Below are 21,970 nucleotides of genomic sequence, written 5' to 3'. Positions count from 1 at the left end.
TAACAATATAGTTATCTCCAAGGATCGAAGGTTGATATAAAGTTTAAGATCTCTTATAAACAACGTAATACCATACATTTTATACTTTTATCCTATAATGTGTATAGGTATTCTTAATTAATTGTACTTATAAGTATGCAACTAGGCAAGTTCTAACAAGCAGATTCATTTGAACTCATTTCGGTTTTTTGTTTTGGCATTGCATTAAATATGCATATAATTATTGTGAAATTGTGTCTATCTTGTTCTCCATATGACCTTTTTTTGGATTACGTATTACAATTAATTCTGCCCTATATGGCAATATGCTCTGATCCACAAACATGTGGGCTCCCATAAATTTATTTCCAGTTTTGCACAAGTATAATTGATTTCATCAAAATAATTTGTATTGATTCAAAACTTCAACAATAATATTATTGTATTGAAGTAGTATGTATTTACTCCTACATCTGTTTATGTTTGGAGCTTTTACAAAATTAATTTATCACAGTTAATATCAAATTCCAAATGTCCCTTCTGAAAATATAGGGTTTTGTATTTTAAAACGTTTACGACGATGGCTTATTTCTGGACTTTTTCATATACCGTCTCATTTTCAATAATAATAGCAAACAACCGTAATAATTTTATACATGAAACGTCTAAGTATGAAGGTATCGCAATTCTTCATAAAAGATTATTTCAATAAAAAACGCAATAAGAAACTGCATAGCAACGTGCACCCCATCGAGCGTACGACAGTTGTGAAAGATCACGTGTACTAGACGTGAACGTGTTAACAACCATATTTAATTATTGCTTGAATATTAATTCCTTCAGTCTTCTATTAAATTGTGTTTATATTTATAATTTTACAGGTTAAGTATGAGTAATTTCCATGTGGCTTTGTCTGTTTAAATAAATTCGTTTTTATTTCATTTAATGTACATCAGTAGTACAACCTTGGTTGAAGGTTGTGTTTTTTTTCTACTAAATCGTCCTACTTTAATAGTAATTATAGTAAGTTAAGTTACTAATTACAGCTAGTTAATAAAGTTGATACCTCTCAAGAACATTGGCACTCCAACAACCAGTGAAATGAAGCCAAAGCTCATGCAGGTGTGAGCCACAACTATGGAAAATACAGGCAACGATGTGACGAACTTGTCCCAAGGATATATGATCTGTATAACAGTCCAATTTTTCAGTCTATAGCTCTATTTTTATAATTTTTTTAAGGTGTCCATAAATATTTTACTAAACAATAGAAACAAATAGTTGTTAGATATATATACACTTTTTATAAATTTATCTTGTTTTCTGACAGAAAGGTTTAGTCCCAAGACACCGTAACTCAATGCTTCGGAATTAAAAGTAGCTTCGGGATGAGGTGTTTTAGCTTAAAAATCTTTATTTAAAAACTGCGACAAAATGCAATGTCAGGCCATACCTAAATTTTCTATTCGGCTCTGTGTGTTTGCAGGTTTTAAAAACTACACTTTCTGTTCCTTATGACACTGTATTCTAGTGACAATTGTATGATGTAATACATCAACTGCTGTCAAAATTTAGCATTGCTGTTGCCTCTTTTATTGAGGTTGCTAATATGTGCTGAGTGTTATGTGCTTTGTATAAGGTGCAAACCTGTTACACAGGAGAAATTTATGATCACAATATTCAATATTATTATAATTTTTAAACCAAAATAAAGGTACAGACTGCATTTAAAATGAGGCAGAAAATACTCTAATGAGGAAAACCTTAAACAAATGTACGCAAGCATCTGTGTTGCAACAGAAATGAGATGCCATAACAGTTTCTATTATTTTATACTATTTAATGCTAGCGACACATTTGAGATTAATACAAAATATAATTAAAAATTACATTTTTAATTACATTCAATTCACTATATTGTAAATTGGTACAACTTGAGTGCTGGTTAACAAATTTAAAAAAAGAAGCATGTGAGAAACAATACCACATGTAGCGCAACAGGCATTGCTGAGATTGCATGCAAGTTCAAAGTATATAGCAAATTTTATCACATGTTCTGTAAAACGATAGAGAGGGAAAGATAACCATACAGAAAAGAAATGTGTGGTTCTCCCTACAAGCTGTGTAGAAATGAAGTATCATGCAAAATGTAAATGATTTAGATGATTGAGATGTTTTTAAAATATCATACGGATAATTGAGCTACACGTGATACTTTGTTACTTCTTAAAATGCCATGTGATTATATTCTGTTTACTATTCATTATTCGATTTTCTCGTTATCACCCTCATTCCCATAAGACCAGTTTGAAAATGTTTATACTAATGCTCAGGCAAATCCCATGGATTGACATATATCAAGATTTATCTCGATGTAGAAGCTTCATGCAAAATTTCAAGTACATAGGTCAGTTTGTTCTTAAGATATTATGGAAACAGTTTCATAGACAGAAATAAAATTTATTCAGCTCTTCAAGTGATAGGCTTCACTAATAAGAAACAATACCATTACCTACATGTTTAGGAATAGAGTCGTTAGGTCCACAATCAAGATTGTCTCTAAGGTACTTTAGTTCCTCTGTGGAGATGTGAGGGTCGTCTTCAGGTTTGTCCTTCACCACAGTCCACCAAACAGCACACCATATTAACCCGAGTATACCTACAAACATTAAATATTATCATGAATACGTATGACTAGTAATTTGAATATCATTCTAGTGTTTTATAATCCTAATGTAAGACACTCTACTAAACTAATAATTATGGTAAATACAATGTACGGTCAGGTGCAAATGTAGTATGTTTGTGATACATACTTTGAATACAGTACGATTGTCTTCACTCAGACAAATACATTTTTTAATATATTTTTAACCAACTATTAAGTTAATACTTTTGCTATTAATAAAAACTTACACTGGTTTTTGGTTGTATATAACATTGAATCTTGTTAAATATTCATCTTAATTATGTCAAAATTTAAAAAATAAAAGTATAAATTATGTCCTAGATTTTTTTGTTTGTCATGATATATCAACCTTTAGTCTCAATTCCAGGACCTCTGTATCCATTATATATATATATATAAACTGTCTGCAATAACTATATTTTGACTTTGAATAAAACAAATCCACAACTATTATTCTTTGACAATATCTGAACATTGGGTAGTATCTCATAACAATGTGGCATGAGTGGAATCTGTCTCCTTACAACAACCAAAACTTCAGTCTTCCTGGTTCACTGAAACAAATTCATATGGCTGAGCCAGAGAACTCATTTAGTTAACAAGTCTCTGGATTTGTTTTGTTTCAGGTTTTAAATAGGTAGGATTCCAAACCTACCTTAGAAAATGGGTGGACTTAAAAAACGAAAGGAACGTAGTTGTTGAACTCACCTGTGGTATAGAAGATAAACGGCCAGCCAAGGGTATTGGCGATGAAGCGACAAACTGGGGGGCTGACTACGACACTAAAATAGCTGCCTGAGAAGGCGATGGTAACCAGCCGAGCCCGCTCCTGGGGAGGCGCCCATCGAGACCAGACGGCGATAATACTCGGGTAAGTGACACCCTGATACAAGCATGAAGATTAGTTCACAGGCGATTATAGAAACTCCTTTGAGAATAATTACAACTAATTGAATGTACAACTCTGAAATAATATAAAACAAACATGTGTTTATTGTCTTATACACCTTTTAGGGGCTGACTGGAATGAGTGAACCAGAGCCCAAGCAGGAGAATTTCACTTGGTGATTACTGAAATTATCGCACTTCCAGATTAGTTTCTACAAGATTTCTTAGTTTTTCTAATTGGAGTGTTTGAAAGACAAAATAAGGTGATACAACATAGGATCGTAGAACCTAACAGAACGTAATATTTTCACGACAGATCTTTGCAAGTTACTGCCCTTTGGCCTTAAAATCAATAAATTTCTTCCTTAAATAAGGGGAATATATATTAAGTTTAAAATCTCTAGAATGTTTCTATCAAGAATTACGGCACAGAGGAAGAGACGTGTAATTACACAATTTTAATAAACACATTTTGTAAAAAAATCTATACAGCTTGGGGCAGACCACGATGTTCTTTAGTGACTAATCTGAGAAACCTACCTTGTTCGGTTTAACAAAACCCCTTATTATGACCCCAAAGAATTCAGGACAGTAATTTCAAGTATTTTCAAATGTAAAAGTAAATCGAGACGTACCTCATTTTAATTCAGTGAAAAAATAAGTTTTGAAAATTTACGTTTTTGTATGCAGGGTGGTTCAAAATTTTAAATTTGTACCGTTTCGCCATTTTTTCTACTTTTACCTCGTTAAAAGTTTAGCAGATCCAAATTTCTAATGGAGGTTACTAAAAAAGTACTCTTTTTTAAATATGATACAGTTATATATGGACAATTTCCATGTTTAAAACTTACTTTTAACTATGGATATTTAAAACCCGTAAAATCTAGGAAACCAAATAATAACGTATGGTTTTCATTACGCCTATCAACCAATAGCTCTCATAAAAACTAACATTTTTATATTTAAATTTTCTCTTTATCTTGGAAGGTTGAGAAATGCCATCATAAATTCGAATTTTCATGACATCATGTTGCATTAACACGTTTTGAACTCCTATATTTGTCGTAGGTGAATTAATTTTGTAATTTTTCTTTTTTTTAATTTTTCTCCGTTAGATGCTGTAATTTAAGTATTTATTATTCCTATAGTTCACTAGGTTCTATTTCAGTGCAAAATTATGTTACTCAACTGGCCTTTACAGATGTTCGAACTGTAATCCATTGCTTTCCATCCATACTCCTGACTACCCGTATGTTTTAGACACCCTACATGAACTTCTGAGTGCGCTACTGAGCAAATGTGTGATTTATACACATTATTGGTGCCGATCTCGTAATACCCTCACTAGGTTTATATACACTGAGTTATGCCAAATTATGAAATTATTTAGGAACATTTTGGGGATTAAACTTCAAACTTTATCGACAAATTAATAACAGTTTTCAATACATAAACTAATATATCCTGACATACCTCAAAGAGACCCTGAATGACTCTGATGGCTATCAGTAGGTTGACCACGCCTGTGTTGACCACAAAAGGCATAACAAGAGAAAACAGTGCTGTGAAGGCCACCCCCACACCGAATACTCGACTGCCACCCAGACAGGCACCTAGCCACCCTCCTAGAATCTGAGTGGCGCCAAATCCGTAGAAGGAGGAACTCATGACATGTGATACCACCCGCATTTCAAAGTTGAAGCTTACTTTCTGAAATCATATCACACAAAAGGATATTTATAAGTTAGCACATAATAGTGTCAACGATTGGGTCGATATTGTTATGGAATGTTTCATAACAATATCACACATTAAATGGTTACTTTATTGAACAGTTCCTTCTACAAAATATTAAAAACTTTTAGAAAATTTACTAATTTAAATAGAATACAAATATTCCAACGATTTTTGTGATACAATAATGTGGAAACACACAGTACTTTAATAAATTTACATCCTTTCACCCTCCACTGTTGCATCATCTATCAGAAATAAAATCATGGATTGTTGCCACATAAGTTTTAAAATTTAATTACAATTTCAATAATAAACTTTTGTGTTAGCTGTCAGGAGAACCATTTTTATTGCAATAAGAAATGTTTTTCAATGCTCTTAAATAACCCTTTAGAATGAAACCTGAGTATCTCTCTCTAAGAGACCAGTACCTAGTGTACGGTCCTTTATATTAAACTAAAATGCGTAAGGAAGGTAATACATGTAGGTAATATATGCCAACTAACAATCCCGAAATATAAATCCGGATAAAAGAGGACCAGTGCCTATGTTACAATTTATTTCTTAATGTGAATATTATCCAGCAAACAATCTTGTACCGGTAATGTAAATCTGGAAAAATAGGTTCAGTGCCTTTCTTACATATATTTATATCTCAATATGAAGATTAGCCAATTAACAATCCCGCAATCTAAATCCATAGCTATCGCGGAACTTATATCTCGATCCAAACATGTATATGAAATTTGTATTTTGATCTAAGGCTCATACAGCGAAGATTCCTGTTCCACTTTTACTCTGTTTTTTTATTTATCATTAAACACCTATATTGATAAACCCGATTTTTATAAAGGACAAATCAGTAAAATCGGACATACCATCCCCTATTTTTTACACTTTTGTTACCACACAATTATGCATGTCAAAAATAACAATAGCAATCCAACTTTGGCAGTCCTATTTCGTTTAACAAGACCACGAAACATAATTTGAAATGTTTAACATTTAAAGATTTCCCTATGATTTGTATTTTTAAATATCTCTACCCTCCTCCTCCTCTTCTCTAAGAAAAGAATCATGTCACACACATTTAATTTCCTACTTCAACATAGGACACTACTAAATAGTATCTCCATCACTGGTTGTGATGCCAGATGGCTCACCTCCACAACTGTTCCGTTGTCCAGGGTGACATTGTAGGGAGTGGTCATGGGTTCAATAGCGTCGACGAAGTTCGACCTGAGACTGTTCAAGGTGAAGAACCCCAGGAACGCTAGGAATGTCACTAGGTGACGTCTTCTTAAACCCGTAGGCCTGCAACACAATATAAGGACAAATCGTAAAAGTGAAGAATATTACTGGAGAATTGTTAGTTTCAATTGGACGATACTACTCGTTCAGATAATGCAGTTATAGGAATATAACTTCAATATAAAATATAAATTTAATCACAAGCTTAGATGACTAAACGTTAGTATTTTCACTTTTCCAAAATACAGAGTTGCCATAAAATAATGGCGAGGTTTCAGTAATTCGTGGGAAGATAGGACTGGACGATACTGCTCGTTCAGTTAATGCAGTTAGAGTAAAATAACTTCGATATAAAAAAATAACTTCAATCAAATAAGCTTAGATGACTAAACGTTGGTATTTTCACTGTTCCAAAATACAGGGTTGTCATAATGAATGGCGAGGTTTCAGTAATTGTTATTCATAGGTAATAGGAAGAGAGTAGGGACATTTCTAGATGTTATATTGGTATCTCTGGGAGCCTCCAACCCAATAGCTTGTTTATAGGCTATTCTAACCTCAAAATTAGTTCTTGTATTGTTGTTGCTGTGAGTTTAGTGAGTGACTACGTTCTCGGATAAAGATAAAGCGAAGCGTGTTTTATTGTTAGCTGAATTAAAATCTGTTATTTTTTAGTTCAACATCTGCGTTCCGACGTGAATTTGGAAGAGATCCACCACACAAAAAACATTACAGGTTGGTTTAAACGATTCGAATAAACTGGATCTGTTAAGAAACAGAAATCAACTGGCATACGAGGTGTACCAGACGAAAAGGTTGAACTATTAAACAATAGGCAATTAGTGGTCCTGGGCAGTCCATCCCTCGTCGAAGCGTTGAATTACGTATTCCAAAAACAACAGTTCACAAACCGTTCATAAAAAAAACTCAAATTACACGCTTATAAAATCCAGATATTGCAGGTATTAAAACCCAATGATTGTGTGAATCATTACAATTTCGTTGTGGAAATGTTGGCTAGAATAAGTGGAAACTAATCATTTTTATATGATATAATTTGTACAGACAAGACTACTTTTCATGTGAATGGATGTGTTAACAGATACAATTTACGAATATGGGGCTCTTAAAACCCACGCGTAATTGTTGGGAAACAACGTGATTCGCCTAAAGTTAATGTTCGGTGTGGTGTGATGAAAAATCGCGTAATGGGGCCTTTCTTCTTAGCTGACATGTTAACCAATTATTGTTTTCCTCAGCTGCATGAACTCGAAAATATTCGTCAACTTCATTTCTAACAAGATGGTGCTTCTCCACACTTTAGTGCATTGGACACGGACGCTTTGAACGAAATATTTGAAGCTCGATGGATAGGCCGGCAAGGACCTATGCTGTGGCCTCCAAGGAGTCCAGATCTGACACCTTGTGATGTTTTCTCGTGGGGTTACATCAAAAGCGTCGTATATCCACAAAAATTCGCGACCTGAACCACTTAAAACACAGGATTAATGAAGCAATAACAACCATAACCGAATAAATGTTAACAAATGCTAGGAGAAAAGTTGCGTATCGTTTGGAAATTCGTCGAGCAACTAAGGGCGCACATATTGCAATTTATCAACTTTGTAAAAAAAACTGTTTGAGACTACAAATTAGATGAATAAACAACATTAACTGTAAGTAATTTGGATTTTCTACATACTATGTTCGAAACCGCACCATTCTTTTGTAATAAGCCTGTATATCAAGCAGTATCAATCCTCAAATCATCGTAAATCGAAGATCAACCCTAGAAAACATGGGGACATATCTCCTCCGCTCCTAAGCGGCTCACGAACCTTGGATTAACACTTGATCAGGATCAAAATAGGCATTCGCAAGCTTGATTTGGAGGGTGGCAAAAATTTATTATTTTATATCCATAATAAAATACTACAAAAGTGTTAAAATAATTATAATATGTTATGTTATATTACTCAAGAATGCCATTGCAAGGTTGTCTGAAAGAGGGCGGCGCGCTCATCTAAATGTAAATAGGTTTGTATATGTTGTTCTAGATGTTCTAGCGCCGGGGCCGCACACCTCTCTAATACTTTCGGATCACAAAGTGTAGATACCCGAGTTTGCACAGTAACTACGCACTAATTAGTGAATGTATATTAACAAGAAGTTACATTACAATTCAACTTGTTTATTTCTGTGTTAAGACGTACAAAGCATAAAATGTAAAAGGAATCACTTTCACTTTTTATTTCAATAACAGAGAAAAACGTTGCCGGTTTTTGGCGCTTTTCAACTAAAATGCAACTTTCAAAACCCATAACTTGGAACCTTTTGATTCGATTACGATTAAACTTTTATTAAAATAAAAGGTTAAAAGTGTAGTGTTTGTATGTATGTAATTTTAAGATTTTCAAGCATACGAATACAAGCTGTTATCAAATTACTTTCTGAACTTCTATTCTTGACTGGGTGGTCCAGAAAATTTAGCGTTGGTCAAGTTATGGAGCTCTTAAGGTTACAACCAGAGCCCTACTCAGCTTTGGCGAGGCCCAGTAAAGATATTCGGCCGGGCACCGTCATGTATTGTACCGCCACCCAAACCGTACAATTATGGCTCGGGGGCCCGTGCCCCGGTAAAATTATTCGAAAACCCAGTCAAACCGGGCCTGGTTACAGCTCTTATTTTGGTAGGCCAACGCTGCGGGTTTTTCATTGGTCCACATTTATTAAATTAAATTTACTTTAATTTTTAATTCTAACAAGTTCTGTGTTTATCCCGTTGAAACATTGAATTCTTTTCTTCGATGAACACTTAATCATTATTCAATCTTCACATAATGAGTATATTCATATCTACAGAAAAGGCTACCTAACCTCAATGTTTTCTACTGACCACACTATTGAAGAACTAGGACATAGATAGTGTGGTACCAAGAGGGACTGCTGTATGACATCTAACTCTCAGAGAAGTGGCAGGGTCGTTTGACCCCAATCAGGAGCTGGTCATGGTTCAATTACAACTGGCAGCGAATAGGCTTTTTAATTATGGACTCTTTAATTTGTATTTACCTCCTTTAAATAGTTACTCGAATCTCTGGCAGATAGCGTAGCTACATATTGCGTTTGGTTCCGTTTTACAATTTGTTCGTAACAGTTAATATTATGTGTTTTTATCCGTAAATGGTTATATAATTTGAAGAAATTCTGTGTGTGTTTTATTTTTTATTTGTCTGTTTATATAACTTAAAATTAATTCTGCAGTGTATTCATTAAATATGGTCTTTACCGTTGAAGAAACAAGATCGGGCAAACCGTGTATAGCTGTAGACCAATACAAATTTAGAGAATCAAATGTTACAATTCATGGAATGGGTAAAGGTGGACCTGTTGCGTAGCTATGTCTACCAAGGAACTGACAAGACAGTAAAATTAATAGCCCTGATAGGACACCTAAGTGTTATGAAGGTAGTAAAGCATCTTCAGAACATTGTGAAGTTTTAGATTTTAATGTCTAGAGAGAGAAAAAATGCACCAAACAAATGTACATAAAGGCAAACCTAAGTTTACAAGATAACTCTTCGGAAAACATCTAGTCTGGTATAATCTCTCTAACAGACTTCGCATTGTTTACAAGCAATAGTATAACTGTCCCGGAATCTTATATTTTGTTATCCCAAGCGCAAAGCCAACTCATCGAACTACAGGAACATCTAGAAAAGATTTGCACACCTCAATTGATTTGGAGGATAAATTCAATTAGAAAGTACCGATCAAAATCGCGCCAGCAAGAACAAGTAACCAAGAAATAAGTGCTGCGAGACAAAGGAACTCACTGGACCTGTTTGTCTACTTCTCTTGTTACAATATAACAAGGCATCTCGACCACAGGGCTGGTCTGAACTTGAGACCATCGATGCTCGGGATATACAAGAGCACTAGCCACGAGGCCCAACGACTATCTGTGCCCTCACGAACTCATGGAAACTGGGAGATACAGTGTTGTCAACAAACATCAAACGCTGAATGTGAAGGAAACAGGATTCTTCCGGACATTTGCCATCGTTCAGTAACATTAACAGTAATAGTAACAGTAATCAGTAACAGTATATCAGTGTTACTGATTTCTTGTTTCACTGAACGATGGCAAATGTCCGGAAAATCCTGTTGCCTTCACAATCCTTCCATCGTCAAAAATAACCTTTAAACAAAGATCTGAATTTGAGTTGTATATGCTGCACAACATGGCGCTTCTGTTACATTTAATTGGTAATAATTTCATTCCTTCATTTTATTTCAGAACAAATTCTATATTGACAAAATCTACAGAAAAAATCTATGGCGGGTATCAATTCCGGAATATGCACGAGTGCTGCGGGCGAGCGAACTTCCTGAAGCTGTTGGTCTACAGTCGTGAGGGTGACAGTCTATCATGGCGACACCTGGACTCTATGGCGGGTCTCAACTCGGGACATGCACGAGTGCTGCGGGTAAGGGAACGCCCTGAAGCTTAAAACTACAAAAATGGTGCTTGAGAACCATTTCAAAAGTGAACGGTAGAACTTTCTGTAAAAAACTATTCTCGGAGTTTATTTTTATAACGTTTCCTGGACCGTCTGTACGGGGTACGATTGCTATACGTGTTTCTAATCACATTACGAACTATTTTTCTAAAATGAAGGTTTTCACTTGTACCCTACAAGAGGGAGGAGGCAGCTTACAGTGACGGCTTACTACACACGTAGTTACGAAAAAAGGACCATTCAGTTATACCTATGCTTCAAAATTTTAATAAATTGTTAATTTTAATAACGGGATAAAATTGTATACGAACCACCTGATTTAAAAAAAAATACATTAAGTGACTATCTTATAAAGAAATGTCTTTTTGACATAAATATATTAAATTTGATGCCTTAACATTCCTCTTATATCACAAAGTTTATTATTATTTAGTTTGACATTTTACTGTTTCTGATTACTGAATTTTATTTAAAGTTATGCGAATTTTATTATACAAAACTATTATTGCCGTGTTCCATCGTACTTCGTGTAGTACATACTTTGCAATGAACGAATAAAAGATTATTAATTATTATTAAAGTCATTATTCTGGGCGTGAAATGTTATAAACTACTCTTATTTATTTAATTTTTAAAGCCTGTTTTATTAAACATATTTTGTTCATTTACCGTGACTCATTGACACACGCAAACCACGGCTGTGGTTAAACATTTAATACAATTAAAACAGGGCTGTGGTTATTAAAACATGGTGGAGTTGTAACGATACTGCTCAGCCCGCTTCCGCCTAGCATTGCAATAGGCCGTAATAATACTGTTGTTTTAATATATATGACAGTTTCTTTCGAGGGCTTAGGACCATCGGCAGGTTTAAAAACTAGTTTCTTGCTAATTCAATTATTTACAATATACACTTTTCATCTTTTCCTTTTGCAGTGCTCTGCATTAAATCAGTCTAAGTTTTGTTTAAGTAGTTCGCGATTTTGCACACAGGTAAGCTTAAGAAACGGCCTTTTAAATAAGCTAAAGGTCAAGTATTAAATTCAAGGGGAGGCTTTTTAAAACCAACATTTTTGTCACTGTAGTTATTGTTGTCTATAATCCTAGGGCAATAGATAATTCTTATTTTAAAATCCTGCTTTTTTATTTTTATACTTAATTGTGTAAAATTCAGAACTAAGAGATGATTTTATTGAAGAAATCTCATGATATTTAGTAGACAACCACGAAGTAAAACATATGTTAGTTATACTCGTATGATAAAGATAGCGAGGTACCTTTTGTATGATTTATATATTTATATCTGCCAGATAATACGGGGGTGGCTGGTGGATGATGGGAAGATGCGGATAGGGATGGGAGACGTATAAACTCTGAAGGCTCAGGGGCGCACAATTATTAAATGCGGGCATGTGTATTTGATCCTGACCACAGAAAACTACTTCACTAGATCGGTTCAGGATCAAATATAAATGGTTAAGGGATTATCCTTAGGATTATACATGACTTCACAAGTATATGACTAAGGTAGTCATGATCTAACAGTTGATTTCAGCAATTTGGCTTGAGGAAAGTGGGATAGTTTGGAAATAAACTCCGCCGAGTCTGCCTCATTTTCATTTTTAATTCCTGCCAAGATGACAGTGATGATAAACATGATTTTGGTACGAAATACAATGTATAAAACAGTGCTGGAGTAGTTGAGGGTTGGATTATTCGTTGTTTCTGTCTCTGTATAATGTATGTTAATAATAGCGTAACATTCGATAAAACTTTCACCTTTATGACAAAAGTGTAGGAAATTTATTTCTCGGATTAATTGTATTGCAAATAAAGACAAGTTTTACGGTGTATGTCTAAATAAGAGTTCCCGAGACCAAATCTTTAAATTTTAAAAGTAAACCTGTAATGTATGGTACATGTTTTAAAATCTCCTGTAAGAAGAACCATTTTGTGAATTTGTTGAACTTTGTGATTTTGTGTATTCAACCTTTCAAAAATATAAAAATACTAGGTTTTACAACAAATACACCATTTTCTACACCTTTGAAAACTAAATTTAACAGTAATATTATATTTATCAGAAATGAATTTCCTTTAGTGCCACACATTCATATACGTTACCAAAACTGTCCTGTATATACTGTATATATATTTTGAAAAAGTGGAAATTTATAACATCTAAAGAAATTTCAATAAAAGGGCGGTATCTCTTTTTACGCGTATCTCTTAAATTTTCAAAGGAAAGGATCGCATTTAAACTGTTTTTCATAAAATATATAAAACTTTATTTTAATATTGAAAAATATAAACGTTTACAGCATTATTGCTACAAATGATAACCAACACATTTTTTAAAGTAAGCCTAACTATGTGTGTCATGTGAACATGATTTTTTATGGACCAAAATATATTTAAAATAAGGGTTTCCTATATTCTCTGTGCTTTTTCGAATAATATAACAAAATATGAAACATGCCGCACGAACTTCTTATTAAAGTGTTTCTACCGGTTGGTAGCCCCCACAAACGTTGAAAAGGTTCAATTAGCCTTAAAATATAATTTCTAAATAATCTTCTATGGTATTTGATTTGAATTGTTCTTGAAAATAAGTATTTTCCCATTCTTACGACGTTTCTAAATGCATAATAATTCAATAGCTGTTTCACTGCTTCAGAAGTTAAAAAGAAATTGTTACCAAATTTGTATGAATTCCGCCATTTTCACTCAACAAAATAATGGCCTATCTAATTAGTCAAAGTTGCACTGATTGAGAAAAATTTACTGTCAAAGGCAGTGGCCGCTTATAAGTTATGTAGGATTTTTACGGGAAAAAACTTGATAATTAGGCAACAAATTTCGTAGACTTTGTATACATTGTTTATATATTTTATAAACCAAGAAAATTTGCAGATTTTGATTCATCACTGATGACTTCCACTCTTTGGAACCTACATAATCTATTCATACAGGTTTTGGGATCAGATTTTGAAACCTGATCAACGGCGTTGGCCTACTTACTGTGGCTCGACAGTTGCATCTTGTCTCACTCACATGTGGACTCATTGCCAACCTCACGAAAAGAAATTCCCTTGTTTTCCCGTATCAGTAAGTCAGGACTAAGATAGTTCCGAGATAAGATATTAAGGTTCTCTGATTTGGTCTCGAGCTCCTAAAGCTGATATTTAGTATGCGAATAGTTTTTTTTTCTCTGAAGTACCACAGGATTTACATTTTCTGTATAAAAAAGTTTCCTTATCCAGTAAGTCAAACTGTTTATATTAAGATGGATTAAGTAATAGTAAATATATAAAAGTGTTATTAAAGTTTACATTATGCCGTTACAATATGTTCTGATCCTAATATTATTGCAATATCCTATTACCATCAGAATATAATATTATTCCAGCACGATTGTCTCGTTAATATTAAATTTCTAGAATAGACGGGTTAAGAAATACTCTTCTTTCTATACTATGAGAGTTAAATTGCACTTATACAAATGAGAAGAACCAACTTACCCGCGGCGAGGAAGGTTATCCATGGCGCGCGAACAAACACCAACTGTACACTTGTTGTCGGTCGCTCAGAGATGGGCGGTGTGTTACGTATTGTGTCAGCAACAGGGTTATCCAGTGGTAACGTACTGCCCAGATAACGTGCTACCAGCAACACCCGCTTATTTCAGTAACAGGTAGGTTGTATTGTTCCGCCGATACCGCACTGGTAAAAGTCTAATTAAAACGTTCTAACTGGTTTTTAAATTATTGGGACATCAACGACACTGTCTGCTGGTACCTGCTATCATGGAACCAGACTACTGGAACCTAATACCAACTGACCACGTTATTTTGGTATGGGTTTATAGAATAGTAACGGTTTCTCATCGCATTTCGCATTTCTGTCACGTGCCCATGCTCCATAGACGCCAAGGCCACGACATACCGGGCCGTACTGCGCACGCCTCGCAGTGTTACCAGAGGTACGACAATCGTTGTAAGAGTACGACAATTCTATGCACCGGTACAATATTTAGATAGGACAAGTAATCTGCGAGCCGGCTGGCCGCCAGATAAGAGATTAAGCGAAGGAGAGGGGCGTATTTTCAAAGAACATCGGAGCTTGATTTATATTAAAACAAAAGTTGTTTCGATAGTTCAGTTCTTTTAAAATCAATCCAAGAATGACAACACGTAGGCGAGGTCACTGTCCCGTGGATGGCTAGTACAGCCTTGACCAAGCGTACAGAACGTTTGGCCTATCTGTACGATAGTCATTAGTTGACCATACCATTAGTCAATACATTATCACACCTTAAAGGTATTTTGTACCAATTTAAACAAAGAGTGAGGCACAAAGGTTGTTAAAACTGATGGAATCAGCAGTAGCAGTGCACTAACAGTGCAATAAAGTGTCGATGTAGATAATAGCAAGATATAGTTTAAACTACCTCTCTGTATTTCATTTAGTAATTTACTTGGTATTTTGTTAGTGCTTGTTCTGTAAATTAAACTGACATTGTTGCATCTTCTGCATCTGAATAAAAGAAACCAAAACGTAACGTAATTTATAATAAAAATATAACGTAGCTTTTCCTAAAATGTAAATGGTAGGATACTTTTATCCGAAAGTACGATATTTTCGCAGTTGGTAATGATCGAGTTTTGAAATTTGGCAACACTGCGCTGGCGCCACGCCGCGCTGGACTGTCGCTATGCGTACGCACGCACATCACTGCTGCCTGCGGCCGCCACGGCCACTCACTATCAATAGTTGAATAACACAGTTGAGTAATTAAAGCAAACTGGGAGATTATGTCTTGACGACGCAAGGACTATTAGCATATTCTTAGATGCTTTTAAAGACTTTTTAGAGCAAAAATCTTTTAAAGCATCTAAGAATATGTTAGTTCTGTTAGTAGCATAGAAAATTAGTAGTCGTTGTTGTAAGAAAAAGATAATGAACATTGTACTGACAGTAAGCCTATGACTAAGGTTTTTACCATTCCAACAGTAGCCTAATAATATATTTTTCTGAACATTGACCCTTCATTTGTTCAAACGTGGCAAAACTAACTCACAAGAGTAGATAATCTTTTGCAAGGTGGCATCGTTTTCACCATCTACTGTCATTTTCTCTTCTTGCCCCAAATACCTTCTTAGTTATGTTTAATTAAATAACTTTATGACTTCCAGATATCAGGTAAGTATTCAGATAGAAACATAATTTAAGTATGAGCACTCATACACAGAAGTAAAAGTCGCTCGTCGTCAGGATATAATATTTAATGAACTTAATTTTCTCCATTAGCGCTTGGCGGCAGGTGTCCAGAATATTAGGATGAGCTTCAGGAAAGGATTAATTGCAAGCAAAAAATGTCATTCTATCTATGCACATGAATTTTGACTCATGCTTGCACGGAGAACTTCTATAACATATCTCCTGGAAGACAAATTAGTACTTGGTGACAGAAAGCCAACGCCAAAAATATATCAGCCACACAATGTTATGAGAGATATACATAGGGAGGCAGATTATCCGTCCGCGATGTATAGCGGCACAACCGAGAAATCTACCTTCTTCGTTTTAACGAAAACCCCATATTTCGACCTCAAAGAATTCGGGAAGATAATGTTTACACCCAAAATACCCCAAAATGCACTTTGGAGTGGAGAGGTAGGGTCATTTTTGAAAGATTTGCAAATGTAAATGTATGCCGAGTCGTACCTCACTTTAATGGATGAAGAATGGCATCAAAAATACTAATTCTCATGACGTTTTGTTGCATTTAGTACGGTTTAGTAAGACCTTTGCCTAGGGCATTTCAAAGTGTCCACCACTTGTTTTTAAAACACTTTCCATATAATGAGAGATACCGTATTAACAAAATGCGAATTCCTGTCAAATTTAAACGTGATTACGATATATCTACTACCTGCAATGGAATTGTTTGATAAGAAACCAAATAGCAATGCCAGCTACGTTTTAACCTGCGCAATTAATGTAAACACGTGTTTTAAAGTTCACGGTACTGTATGGACAAACATATTTTCATATGTATATTTTATAGACAAATCGGTACTTTTGTATTATTCCGCGACCACTACTTTTGGAAGAGTTTTTGTTATCAGGGACCTAAAACCATACATTATTAGAAATAGCAGACTTTAATTGACTTAGTAGATAGGGACAGCGTGGAGGCTTCCTCGCCGACATCGCTTCCTTTTGGAAGGCAGAAAACAAGAAGAACCGATCGTCATCATGACATGTGATTTTCATAGTAGTCAAATAAAGTTTTTTCTTTCCAAAGTACTGACAAATCATATGAATTTTACTACTTTTAAAATCCATTTAGTTTGTCGACATATTTAAATATGTAATAAAATGAATTGACCCAAAAATTTGCCCTCCTTACTTTACCAAATTAAAATTGTTGATAGCCTTATTTGTTTACTATTCGAGGTGTCGGCGAGAGTGTGAGTATAGATCATTTGCTTTTCATAGAAGGCAATTAATTGTTTCTATCAGCTGACGCTGCTAGTCGTGATGTCTGGACTGTTAGCTTCAAGCAAATCAAGGGTCATTCAAGGGCGATACTGTTATTTTTGAACTATGTTAATTACATCCAAGCTAATTTTGCTGTTCACGTCACATAATGTATGATACAAATGTGATTTTGAGTGCGAGAATTTAATTTTCTAGAGGATCCCTTCGAGAGAGAATGGTAAACCGGCCTCAATGTTTTTAAATTTTATTTTGTGCATACTATAAGAACGGACAGGGACACATAAATAATTCGTTTTTTCTTGAATTGTTTCCAAAACATTTATTAAGAATATAAGAATTGTTTTTTTATTTCAATAGCAACATCAACAAATTTCTTGGGTTAATTCATTATTTAGTAGGTCTACGAGTACTTTTGCTATTTTGTGCAACCATATTTTAGGTAATTTAAATTTATGTCTCTGCTCCAACAGCAAAGTGTACTTTATCAATTAATTTGTTTTTATAATCTTAGGAAAGCATTTCATTGGTTCTGGTGACTCTAAAAATATCTTGACTTATTTTCTTTAATGGCTCCAAATAGGAGGATGTTATACATTTCAACATTTTTGTCTCTTTTTTATATATGTCCACAATTTGTTTTCCGAAACTACTGAACTTTATATATACACCGTACTTATTTAAGTACTTTTATGGATTTGTAGAAGGATAAAAAAATTTCCCTTTTCAAAGGGGAGTTGAAATTTTCAAATTGCAATACCTTGCAATATGCCCTTTAAGGTCAATTAAAAAGAAACACAATGACACTAAGAAAACATGTCTATGGGATTTCTATCAAAACTTATAGGCAAATAACGCTAACAAATAATAATCTTTAAGGACAATGCCCCTGTCTTGTGCATATAACAAGATAGGGGTTGCAATTTGAAAATTTAAGGTTAGTTAGTCCCTTTGAAAGGGGGGGGAATTTGTTTTCCCTCCAAAAAATCCAGAAAAGTGTTTTAGTAAGTATTGTGAAGATTGTACATTGATATTTCAATCTGTTTCGAATATATACAGGTATGTCAGGACTTAATTACACCCTGTAAATATTCAGATGGCTGCTCCAGAAACATGCGACTATAGTTTTGTAGGATTGAACAATTATCTGTCCAGTAAATCAATTTGGAAGCTTTTCTACATCTAAAACCTTATGGAGAAGCTAGACAAAGTAAATTGCAGACGTGACTGTTTTCAATTACCACAAATTACCTTAGAAATAGAAGGAAACATCACATTTTTGTGTTTGCCCTTGAGCGACAGGACAGGACAGGATTGAGTACAGGGATTGGAATTTTCCATATCACCATAAGTTACCTCGGAGTTGCTGTGGGAAGTTCCCTAGTCTACGTCTGTATACCAGAAAACGCCCCTCCTGGATCTCATTGAATTATAACATGGAGCTATGAGACAGAATAAGTTGCTGAGAAGTGCTTCTTTCAATAACTATTACCCACCTTACACATATATTCGAAGGAACATATGGTAGTTTGTAGTCACTGTCTGATGTAACGTGTCTTTTGGAGTCTATCCAGGAGCTTTGAGTGTGGAGATTTGAGCTCTTAAAATCACTAAAAATAACATCAGAGCTGGACACGGAGCAACATGGACCAACATGGAATATGTTGCCAAAGTGTGTTTTTCTAGCTATTAATTTTTGTTTTAATTGTATTCATAATATATACATGTACCCATTTAATACACTGAATATTGTCATACAAAGTATCATTTTATTAGCACATTTATTCCTACAATAAACAAAAGTTACAATGATTACCTCCTCACAACAAGAGTCTGAAATATCAACAGTCCTTCAGTGGTTAAAAAATAACTCGTCAATATTATAAATAAAAGCTCTTTTATAATACCTTTAACGGGTTTTTAATTCATGAAAATTTGATTCATGTTGAATGTTAAAGGCCACATTGGTATAAAACATCTCTAATGAAAAATGTATTTTTGACATACAATTCACGGTTATGTTTTTGCATGTATAATTTTGTATTTATTTCTTGAATAACCATACCATTATACATGGTTGTATACAATCTTTAAAATGTTTTTAAAGTTTTCTTTTACACACAGAATAGTTGAAACACATAAAGGCTACATAAAATATACAGGCATAATATTCAATCAAAAAAAAAAAAACTTTAACTGATACATTGAAATTCAGGTTTAAAATTACTGTACAATTTCATGTTTTTAGAATCTTAAAATTGAGTTCACATTTTTATTCTAGGTTGCCTTTGCCAAAAGCACGGAATAAGTGAATCCATGCAAAATAAACAGCTTGTATGCATCATTCATACTTCCGTACTAGATAATGCCTCCTATGTTAAGGCTCTTATCCAAGTTACAACAACAGATTTATATGCTGAGTAGGAATTTAATGTCATTGACTATGGTTGATTGACTACAGTAATGCTAGGCAAGAATTACGTTCTTTAATGTTTTCGAATGGCACTTGTTGAAGTTCATGAGAAATATATATTTGATTGAAACAGAGAACGGTATTAAATACAGAGATTGCAATTCCTTTATATGTTCATAAACCTCACACATGGCATGGGAAAGCTTTTCACTTTCTCACAGATTTAAATGTCAATCCATTAAACAATAATGTAGCCAGGAAATTTTTTTTTGGGGGGGGAGGTCAAGACAATTGTGTCCAAAGTGGACAGAAAGTAAGGCCTCATTTTGTTCCTTAAAAAGTTCTTGACTCGTAGCTGTGTTGAGAACGCTCTTTCAGCAGTACATGTCAGTAATACTGAATTATTTAAAAAATAGTAATCGTTTACATAAAAAGTTATTGAAACAATGAAAAATTGGGGGTTCTGGACCGCTTGGACCCCCTTGCTGGCTATACGTCCTTGCCATTAGAAACTCTGACATAACATGGACAACATTACGGAAAAAGTCAAAGTACATTGCCTTAACTAAATGAATCCCCCACTAAAAATTGGGATGTCCTCCTACTAAATAAAGTCACTAAACGTTAGGTTCTTGTTCCTGAATATCTTAAACTTAGGTTAATCTATTTTCCTAATTACAGGAGAGAGTAGGCCTACATTCAACATGGGCCACTAAAAATATAAAAAATAATAGTTTTTAATACAAGAGAGCCGATGGGCGAGTGGTCTCAGACGTTGGACTTTGAGTCTGAGTTAGAGATAGCGCAGGAATCCTGTCTGTGACGTTGCACTTTTTATCAGTACCATCGACCTTGTACTGTATTGACTCTCCCCCTTATTCTGTTTGATAAGATCCTCGCAGTTATATAAAGGTAGTTATAGATAAGTTAGTTATAGATAAGGTAGAAAGAAGTTATATAAAACAAGTTTAAAAGAATGTAGTTTTCTTAGAATATGGTCTTGTGAATTAATTGATGTAATTTAATCATTCGCTGACTAGACAAATTAAATACATGTAATTATAATTAATAATTTCATTGAGGGTTAAATTTCTTGTAGGTATATATAAACGTATTTTATAATAGTGAATTTAATTGTACATTCACTACATAATGGCTAACACAGTGTACCTATCAATATTCAACTAATTAATTTGTTATTGCTAGTTGTAAAGTATTAAATATTACACATTCATCTAGTAAGAATGCAAAATAGAAAATATCTATACTATGTATAGCTTTAAAATAGTTGTGAATTACATGCGTCTAAAAAATTGCATCACAAACTGGTTTTCTCAAATTAGAATTACTTAAACTTTATAGTTTTCTTGAGTTTATTACAGTTTTTTAGATTGATTTCAGTTTAATTTAAAATTTGTATTATTGTTGTTAAGTTATGATATTTGACATTCATGTTGTAAAATAAGAAACAACGTTTAATATTAGTTTACTAACTAGGACAATTTTATTTCATGACATAAAAAATGTATAGCTTGTGTGTGTGAGTGTGTGTGTATAAAAAACTAAGCGTTTGAGTCATATTTTTATACGGAGTTGGGCAAAATTGTGGGACCGGCTGTATATCCCTGGAATGGCATTCTCTTCAAATACCAAATCCAGTACACTATAACAACTAAAAAATTGCTTTTTTAGGTATCGAGTGATGGGGCGTACCATATGAAATTTTGGGGTTACCCCTATATCCCCCATTTTTAAAAAAAAAGGACAAAGTCCCAAAGGTAATTAAAAAGCATTTTTTGTTGTTATAGTGTGCTGAATTTGGTATTTGTAAAGAATGCCGTTCCAGGGATATGCAGTCGTTTCCACACTTTTGCCCAACCCTGTATAGTATTTTATATATGTTTGGACTCTAAGACCAGTCCTCTAAAATATCCAATTAGGATTCAAAAGAGCAATTGTGCACTATAGGTATTGTTTAGCACATAGTTT

At 34.1% G+C, this 21,970-nt stretch overlaps 1 protein-coding gene across 1 annotated transcript in view; it reads right to left on the bottom strand.

The window, feature by feature from the left end:
- The window catches only part of LOC124356954 (vesicular glutamate transporter 2.1-like), a 35,017-nt gene extending 20,011 nt beyond the window's left edge, over window positions 1-15,006 (bottom strand). Inside the window, exons 1-6 of the mRNA XM_046808287.1 lie at window positions 14,586-15,006; window positions 6,454-6,604; window positions 5,030-5,266; window positions 3,377-3,551; window positions 2,496-2,638; window positions 1,046-1,166 (exon numbers count right to left, since the gene is read on the bottom strand). Coding sequence (XP_046664243.1) covers window positions 1,046-1,166; window positions 2,496-2,638; window positions 3,377-3,551; window positions 5,030-5,266; window positions 6,454-6,604; window positions 14,586-14,608 — 850 coding nt within the window. The 5' untranslated portion in view covers window positions 14,609-15,006. The remainder of the gene's footprint in view (window positions 1-1,045; window positions 1,167-2,495; window positions 2,639-3,376; window positions 3,552-5,029; window positions 5,267-6,453; window positions 6,605-14,585) is intronic.
- Window positions 15,007-21,970: the final 6,964 nt, after the last annotated feature.

The sequence above is a fragment of the Homalodisca vitripennis genome, chromosome 3 (genome assembly GCF_021130785.1).
Source record: "Homalodisca vitripennis isolate AUS2020 chromosome 3, UT_GWSS_2.1, whole genome shotgun sequence".
NCBI lineage: Eukaryota > Metazoa > Arthropoda > Insecta > Hemiptera > Cicadellidae > Homalodisca > Homalodisca vitripennis.
The sequence above is the reverse complement of the archived record's forward strand: the minus strand, read 5'-3'. Positions and strand labels throughout refer to the sequence as shown.